The following is a 9,759-nucleotide window of genomic DNA, read 5'->3' on the forward strand; positions in this document are numbered from 1 at the left end:
GATCTTCATGGGTAGCTGTAAAGAAGGTTTAATTGCGATGGAAGACAGGTAATGGTAACTCAATTTATGCCTGGTCTCAACCTTGGCTCAAAAATGGTAGCTCTTATGTCTCGACAAACCCCTAATATGACAACTTTCATCTCAAAGTAGCTGACTTCATTGATCACAAAATGTGTGCCTGGAAGAATAGTCTCTTGGATACCAACTTCAATCAGCATGATGCCCAAAGAATCAAGACTCTTCCACTCTTGCACACAACCTCCAATGACAAATTAATCTGAAGATTTTCCCACAATTGAAAATACACGGTACGTAGCTCTTACCATAATATTATGGAAAATATAGTGAACAATGACTACTTGAAGGCTGTTGGGGATTGAATGATTATTTCAAAACTTGGAGTTCCTCACAAAATTAAGCATTTTCTATGGAGACTCTTGAGAGCATTTTCTACAAAGATGGCAGAAGAAGTAACTTCGGTGTGAGGTTGGACAAGGGTGACGTTTCAGATTTCCACGAAACCCACCACAGATCTAAAATGTTGGAGTGTATATTGTTGTCCAACTTGATTTGGGCATGAATCTAATTTTTTTTTAATGATTCCTGTTAGAGGGAAGCGAAAGAAGAGGGAAGAAGGAAGGGAAAATCTAGAAACAAGGATGACAATTTCTCGTGGTTTTAGCCGCCATAAATTGTTGGATATCTTTGCCAAGCATTTTCTTATGGTTTTTAACCTTTTGAAAATGAGTTTCATTAAATTATTAATAAAAATAACACCTGACTATCTCATGAGCTATCCCGTACGTCATCTTTTAACGACACCTAACATTAACAAAAATGAATGTTAGAGACTTTAACCGGTCAAAATTTTGTTTAGAAAATAAAAGCTAAAATTTATAAAAATTTAAAAATTAAAAACTTAGTTAACCATTGATTATATATAAAAAGAAATATGAATATGTTTTAATGTTGTATATTGCGCGGGATTGATTTCCTATAGACTAGTAGCTTTTATTAAGGTCGCAATGCTTTTTTTTTAATAATTTTATTGGTTTACTGTGTATCATGTGTGTCATAATTAATAAATTGTTACCCTTATATTTATCATGATTAATAAATAATCTTGTCTTCCTTAAGATTAGTCATTGATTGTCCGTCCAAGATACGGCTTCAAAAAAAAAAAAAAAAACTTTTACAACATAAATTCTCATTTAAACAGTGTTGATGAGTTGAGGCTATTTAATTCAAAAAGATAATTGCAGGATAAAAACCATCAATATTACTGGTACATATCTTTAATACTCTCTTTATTATAGAGTGGAATTCCAGAGATTCTTTAAATATGAAACAAGATCGAAATTATTTATGAGATTTACATAATTTTAATATATCTAATATAAATCTTTTAAGGCAGCATTCTTTTTCGAAAATAAATAATATCACACATTTTTTTTTATTATTTATAAGAGATAATGAAACTGGAGATATATTTAAACTGTAATTTTACTATCACCTTATAAGAAACTAACTCCTGATCAATTCTGGTTTGTTTATTAATTATGCCCATGTAACTTCACTAATTATATTCTTACATTTTATTTTAAAAATCATTTTGAACACATACTTATTATATGTCTAAATTCCTGTTTATACTTATACAGTTGAAGTTTGTTATATTTGAATTTATTAGAAGTTATCCTAAACAGAAGATATTAAAGTAAAATGAATTTAATTATCCTATAAAAAATAAAAATAAAGGAAATTTAGTTACCCTATAAAAATGAAGAGTTTAAGAATGAAGAAAAATTATTTGATCCTATTAAATTTTCTAAAACTTCAAAATTTCCTAAAGGTTTCAATTACTTTATCCAAAAATAACATGGGAGAAGAGTGTTACTTATTAACACACATCATGATTATTTTAATTTATTAAAAATTATAGAATCATATAAATCTTTGAATTAAACACAAAATATAAATTAAGCACGTATAATTAAAAATTAAAAATTAAAAATTACACATCATGAGATTTATTGAATAAAGAATGAATTAAACACAAAATTTATAATTTTTGATAAATTTTAACCAATAATAAATAATATGATTAAAAATTATGAGCGTGTGAGATAGTGTATTAACAGTATTGCCGACATTGCTCATTCATAAGATATGCGAAAATCTTTGAACAAAGACACGCTGAAAAACAATCACTCCCCATGAAGATATTTTAAAAGATATATAGATCCTCTGGAAGATATTTGTATTTTTTTCATTGATGATTATCAAATTTTCTAAACACCTCCAAGAAAAATTAAAAACACTCCTTGGTTAGTTTTTAATTCTTATCTTTTTGCTTATATCACCTCTAAAAATTATTACTTTTTTAGGACAGAAAATTGTATTATTTATACCAATCTTAAAACGTACCAAATGCTTTATTAGTCACTTTTAGTTCACCTGACGGGAAACTTCTATACAATATGAACATCGAAAGCTAAAGAAGCTAAAAAGATGTTATAGTTTAGTGCCACTCGTCGTAACAAGTTATTAGGAATCTCAATTCGTTGAAAATAGCCTCTACCTTTTTTTCTACTTCCACAGCTGGAGCAATTGATTGGTTGATCAAATACACACAAGTCTGGATGGTCCACCTGAGTGCAATTATTCCCTCCGCTGTTTTTGACCATTTAAACTCAAATATAGACAAATAGATAATAACGTGTGTCAAGCATGATCGCGAAAGATAAAACTCGATGTGAGAGACACGTATTTGTAGGACAAGAGGGGACATGATAAGACTCAAGTTTATCAGCCTCACACGCTCAAGTTACTTTGAACGTTTATATCACAAGATGATATATAAATTCTTAAGCCAAATCTATTTTAGATAAAGTGAAACTTTACCTTTTGAAATGTCTTTTCAAAACTCAAAACACAATCTCCCACTTATTACAAAAGGTAAAAGAAAGCATTTTGAGAAAATATTTTAAGATCATAATAAAAGAATTCATGGGTTCATATGAGATGTAATGCGTCACACTTGATACAGTAAATTATATAAATTATACCTGATCTAATATGACTTAACACAATAATATAGTTGGTGTAACAAGTTATATGAATCAGACTTAGACTAATATAACTTAACACAATAATATAATTGGTGTAACAAATTATATGAACTAAACTTAGACTGATATGACTTAAAACAATAATATAATAAATATAATAAGCTATATGAATTAAAACATTAGGCATGTGTTAGTATAGACGATCCAATATAACATATCTAGACAATCATAGATACCCATGATTTTGATAATAACAAAAATATACATTATTAATAGACTAATGATTTATTTGAAGTGAAACAAGGAATATTAGGTATCGGCTCAAATGGTAAAATTTCCTATCCTTATACTTTTAGTGGTTATCGTCCAATAGTAAATGGAACTTATTTTTATTAATAACTTATTTAGCGACCAACGCACTGCCTATTAAATAAGCATCCAACGATATTACGAAAATCAATACCAATGTATCATATGCTCTTATGAGTCCAAAAAGATATAACTAACTTACACAAATGATTTATATCCAATTAGTTAACATCCATAGGTTTGTCATGCACCCAAAGCATTTCCACTTCTTGACACTTTGATCCTTTTTACCTTTCACCTTTTCACTATGTCACAATCAGAGAACAACTCGGAATCCCATCTTCACGAGTATGGCGGTGATGAGGATGAAAATTTAGTCAATATGAAGATGGGATCTGATTTTGGAACCTATCTATTGGAATGTACAAAATGGATAACAAATTAGACATTGGGTTAATGCTAATATATGAAGGACTAAATGAATATTGTAAAAAATATGATGGACCACTTATAAATATTTTAAATAATAAAAATGACTAAATTTAATCTTTTTAAAAACCTAAAACATCATTTTAAATCTTTTTATTAACAAAAATGATCAAATTGAACTTTTTTTTAAAAAAAAAAAAAACATGAAGGACTATTCTGATAACAAAAACAACAACCTACGTTTTGAGTACGTTGCCACGTAAAGGCTTCATAATGGTTGTTGCATGTCACATGCAGCCTACATTTCCATTATGTCATGTTATGGACTTTGACGGTAAGTTGATGCCGTTTGTAAACATGTGGGACTAAAATAATTTTTTTAAAACATAAAGATCAGATCGAAGAAAAAACAAAAACATAAAAGATTAAAATGTGTATTTTAACCAAAAATTTACAACAACACAACTCATGGGCAAGGCTCAACCAAAAGTTCTTCTCATACAAAGCGTGCTACATTATTGCCAATACTCTTAATAAAACTAAGAGTTTATGCTTGAAATATAGGGCCAAGTTGCTTGGAATCTTCCAGCATTCCTTGGCATTAATAGTCTCTACCATTTTTTTCTTCTTTAATCTCCGGTCTTCCACTACCAATATTCCTTGAAGATGGCCTCTACAATTTGTTATTATTACTTTGTTTACCTCCAGTCCTCCACTGAACCGATTGATGATAGAAAATTAGAAATCCGTTTCATATTTACCTTCAAAGAAAAACAAGTCCTTTGATCATGGCCCACCCGAGAGCAATTTGCCACCGCTGTTTTTGACCTTTTCCGCTCATATGCGGAGTGATAATAACGTCAGGTGCAGCATCTATATCTACTGCTTCCCCCAGTATCAGCATAATCACGAAAGACCTGGAACTACTCCAATTATTTTTTTCTTCTTAACAATCCGATTGATTAGAAGAAACAATTTCTGATTAATTAGAATTTTGATCGAAAGATAAATAATATTTAACAAAATATTATTTCTGGATCAAACTCAAATAATATTCAAATTATTTAACTTTAACTTTATAATACGTTAATTACTTCATCACAATATGACCGAGGCATCTATAATGACTTTGATCTTTTCATGTGTAGGGGGTCCAGCGGGTTTGCAGCGTGTCCTGAAACTTTGTATTTTATTTACCTTATGAGAAAAAGAAATTCAATTAATTTTTTTGAAAAGAAAATTATTATAATGCTGTCTTTTTTTTGTTTTCTTTTCCTTTGATTGCTTGGGAAAGAAAAAAAAACAATAATATTGTCATTTGAGAGAATTATTTGTTGAATTACCAAGTATATGATTCAGCCTAGCTAGCTAGTCTTGCAACGCGGATGGAATTTGGCGACATGATATTTAATTACTCTAGAAAATATAAACTAGTTCTTAAGGATCGGAAGTGGAAAACATGTTTTCAGTGATTAAATGTAGGTATAACACGTATTTTTGAAGTTCTTCAATCCTGGATAGTAATAATAATTATAATATATATCTTTAATAAACTTTTATTTTTACTAATACTTAACAGATGAAATATTCTTTTGAAACAAAGGCTTCAACCTCCATCCCCTCTTTAGTGAGCCTATCATTCCTATAATTATGTCTATACCTTTCATTTAATTTACCCAGGTCCCATAACTTAAACGCTTCCAATTCCCTTCTCTTTGACCCACGTTGTTACCCTTATGCTTACATACACAAGACACCAAATCCTCAAACTGAACTCCGAAGTCAAGAACAGATTATATCTCTGCATGTTGTAAGGGGAAAGTGCTATCAAATCCCGTTAACAGGATGTATATTAACAGGTATGGCTTTAAAGAAGAAACGTCATTTTGTGACTTTTCCATATTTTTATTATTAGTGGACAACACCTTGAACAAGTCACTAGCAATTTAATAGAAAAATTAGGAAAATTAAGTCACGTAACTTTCCTTACTTAAATTCATTGGATCAATTTCCTATGTTATCAGGTGACACCCATATGCCTATGAATAAAAAAATTGTTTTTTTAGAAAAAAAAATATATCAAACGAGAAAGTAATAAAGCTTACAAGTTTTATACTTCACTTTTTCTATTATATTATTTTTTTGACGTGTAGGAATTGAACACATTATGAAGTTTACAATATTTATAGATTCTACTCAATGGATTGAGTTAGACTCTTTATTTTATTTTTTAGTATAGTATAGGTAGAAGTCATTTACTAACTTCACCCATTACAAGTTTTATCTTTTGAAACTTACAAAACATTATTATACGATGAGGGCGACAATTTAAGAAGGTGATAAGATACAATACCAACAAAAAAAAAAAACAGGTAGAACTGGATCATGTTTAGTATGTTCAGTCTTTCATAAGTGCGTGTGTTTGGGGCATTGAAGACAACCTGGACGACATAGCAAGCTCCTTGGCAACATGCTCCATGGTAGGGCGAAATCGTGGACTTTCGGTCAAACAGGAAACTGCTATCTTCACAATTGATATCAGCTCAACAACAGTAGGGCTTGTTGGATGAGGAAGACGTTGGTCCAACCTATCCATCAATGCCATATGATCAAGTGTTGAGGTCGCAGCACAAGAAGATGTAACATCACCACCAGGGTGCTCTCCAAACAATATTTCCAGTGCCAAGATCCCAAAACTATACACATCACATTTCTCGTTTGCTTCCATTGTGTATGCAAGTTCTACAACAAATTTTTAAAAGAGCTATTATATAGTATTGAAGAAAGGACATCATTATAATTTCACTATTAAATTATAAATATCTAATACAAAATAATTATTTTAAATCTTTGATATATGAAAATTTTTATTTGAGTTTTCATAATCATAGTCAGTCAGCTGATGATGTTATATCATCGTAATAGTTAATAATATTAAAAAAAATTAATTTATAAGAGACACTCGATAACAAAAATTTAAAACAAAAATTTTAATATATTAAAAAAATAAAACAAAAAAAAGTTATCAAAAACTTGAAATAAAATTAGACCGTTTATTTATTAAAGATCTTAAATATATTTAAATTTATGATAATTAGTATTGAAGAAAGGAAACTAATTACCTGGTGCAGCGTAACCAAAGGTTCCAGCAAATGAGGTCCAATTGGATGAATTTGGATTAAGAAACTTAGCTGTTCCAAAGTCCGACACATGAGCTACATAATCGGAATCCAAAAGAATATTCTTGCTTGATATATCGCGATGAATGATCGGAGGTGAGCAATCATGGTGCATATAGCATAAAGCATTTGCTACACCTTCAACAACATCCACCCTTTTATTCCAATCAAACGCAATTGCTTGTTCATCATCTTTCAAAATCTTCTTGACATCGCCCTTCTCCAGGAATTCACACACCAAAAATGAGTATTGTGAATGTGAACAAAACCCATGTAACTTTACAATGTTACGGTGTCGGATTTCTGTCAAAGCTTGGATCTCACTCGTGAAAGCTTTCTGATTGAGCATTTCTCCATTTGGAACTGAGTGGAGTTTCTTCACAGCAACGACTTCACCAGTAGGCAATAAGGCTTTGTAAACACGTCCTTGCCCTCCAACCCCAATGAGATATTTGTCGTCAAAATATTCTGTGGCTTCAATAATATTCTCAAACATCATTTTGCCACCAAAATTCCACATTGGTAATAAGCTTGGAGATTGTAAAACTGTAGCCTGGTCTTGTTTTTTCTTTGAATTTTGGCGTAAATGATACCAGACTCCGAAAACAAATAATGCAAGCATCAGAATGGCCAAACTAAGGGGTAAAACTGATATCAAGACTTTCTTAGTCATATGATTGTGAGATTTCTTCCCACTTAATAATGTGCAAGGCTTCAAGCCACTGACATTGCCACACAAGCCTTTATTATTTCTCAATGTATCAATTGTAGTATTTTGGATGGCTAGAATGTTAGGAAGTGGACCCTCAAACTGGTTGTATGATACATCAAAAGATGTCAAACTTATCATACGTTCCAAGCTAGAGAGACCACCTGAAAGACTATTGTGTGAGAGATTCAATCTTTCTAAGCCTTGTATTCCTCCAAGCGTTGGTGGTATTGTTCCACTCAACGAATTTCCACTCAGATCAAGACTTGTAAGATATTTCAAACTGCCAATCTCTGAAGGAATATTTCCCTCAAATTTGTTCTGGCTCAGATCCATGGACAATAAATTGAGCAAATCTCCAAGTTGTCCTGGGATTGAGCCAGTCAAATCATTTGACCCAATCTCCAAAAACTTAAGTTCCTGCAATGATGATATTTCTATGGGAACATTTCCTGAAAGACTATTGTTGCTGATCAAGAGATCAAACAAGAAGGTCATGCTACGTAGTTCTTGAGGAATGGATCCTGTAAGATGGTTTGAGGATAGGTGAAGTACGCGTAAGTTGAACGCTCCACCTAGTTCTGGTGGGATAACACCTGACAAATTATTGTTGGAGATCATGAGGCTTGTGAGGCTATGGAACTTTCCCCACTTAGGTGAAACTTGACCATGAAAACTATTATCACTCAAATCGATGTAGTTCAAGTTTGGAAGTACATCAAAAAAATCTGTTATATCCCCAGATAGAAGATTTTGCTGAAGCCTGAGTCTTTTAAGGCTGTAGCACTTCCTCAAACTCTCTGGAATTTGGCCAGTGAAATTGTTATTACCAGCAGTGAAGAATTTCAAGTTTCCACCAAGACAAACATTCTGAGGTATTTGGCCTATAAAATTGTTATCAGCTAGCTGCAAACATTCCAAGCCAGTAAGCTTCTCCAATTCTATTGGAATCTCACCACTAAGATCATTTCCAATAAAACATATCACTTTGGCATTTGTTAAATTCCCAATAGAGGGAGGAATGGTCCCGGTGAGTTTATTTGATGATAAAGATAACATAGTGAGCTTGGACAAATTTCCTAGAGTGGAAGGAATGGATCCAGAGAGTTGATTTTCAAAAATGTGAATGGATTGCAAATGGGGTAAGTTACCCAAGGAAGGTGGAATTGGTCCAGAGAGGTTGTTGGTAAATATATCGAATGTGAGAAGTGACTTGAGATTTCCCACTTCATTAGGAATAGGACCAGAGAGACCATTGGCACTAAGATTAAGATATTGTAGTTTGGACAAATTACCAATGGTATTGGGAATGCTACCAAAGAGTTTATTAGTGGACAAATCAAGAGTGTTGAGATTGGACAAGGCATCAATTTGAGGAGGAATACTTCCAGACAGGGAGTTGTAACTCATATTCAGAATGAGGATGTTTGGAAGTAATGAGAAGTTAAGACTTTGAAGCGTACCTCTTAATCCAACACGTGTGAGATTTATGTTGGAAACAGAACTGGACACATCGCATGCAATTCCAAGCCAATTGCAAGGATTATTGCCAATCCATGAAGAGAGAGAAGCTTGACTGTGGTTGTCAAGGCTGGCTTTCCATTTCAACAAAGCATTTGCTTCTGAAGCAATCTCAGAAGAAGTAGCAAATGCACAGAAGTACATCACAAGAAGCAGCGAAAGTGGTTGGAGCTTCATGGACAGAAGAGTTGGAAATGTGAACACCATGAGGAAATTTTGAGGAAAGATTCAATCACAGTTTGTCTGATACAATCAAATGCAGGAGAAGTACTTGCAAGCAATTCATGGGATATGCATACTTATATGCAAACCATCAGTGAAACAATAACCAAAGTCAAGAAATATTGTACTTTTTCTTTCGTTGAAGAAGTCAAGAGATATTGTATTGTATATACAGATATGTTACAGCGGGGTTGAAAAGGTTTAAAGTAGAAAAGTTTTACACCTATATTCTCAATTGTGCTTTCGAAGTTACCCTTTTTACTATAAGCTTTATGTTTTTTTAAAACATAATTCAATATAATTATAATTTTTACTAACA

At 32.0% G+C, this 9,759-nt stretch overlaps 1 protein-coding gene across 2 annotated transcripts in view; it reads right to left on the minus strand.

The window, feature by feature from the left end:
- The window catches only part of LOC100784831 (MDIS1-interacting receptor like kinase 2), a 15,074-nt gene extending 5,539 nt beyond the window's left edge, over positions 1-9,535 (minus strand). Inside the window, exons 1-2 of one of the 2 annotated variants that reach the window (XM_003548498.5) lie at positions 6,932-9,535; positions 6,014-6,551 (exon numbers count right to left, since the gene is read on the minus strand). In XM_003548498.5, coding sequence (XP_003548546.1) covers positions 6,208-6,551; positions 6,932-9,425 — 2,838 coding nt within the window. In that variant the 5' untranslated portion in view covers positions 9,426-9,535 and the 3' untranslated portion in view covers positions 6,014-6,207. Of the gene's footprint in view, positions 1-6,013; positions 6,552-6,931 lie in introns of those variants that run through there. The other variant, XM_026126143.2, reaches the window with a different exon arrangement.
- Positions 9,536-9,759: the final 224 nt, after the last annotated feature.

This window comes from Glycine max, chromosome 16 (genome assembly GCF_000004515.6).
Source record: "Glycine max cultivar Williams 82 chromosome 16, Glycine_max_v4.0, whole genome shotgun sequence".
Lineage (NCBI taxonomy): Eukaryota > Viridiplantae > Streptophyta > Magnoliopsida > Fabales > Fabaceae > Glycine > Glycine max.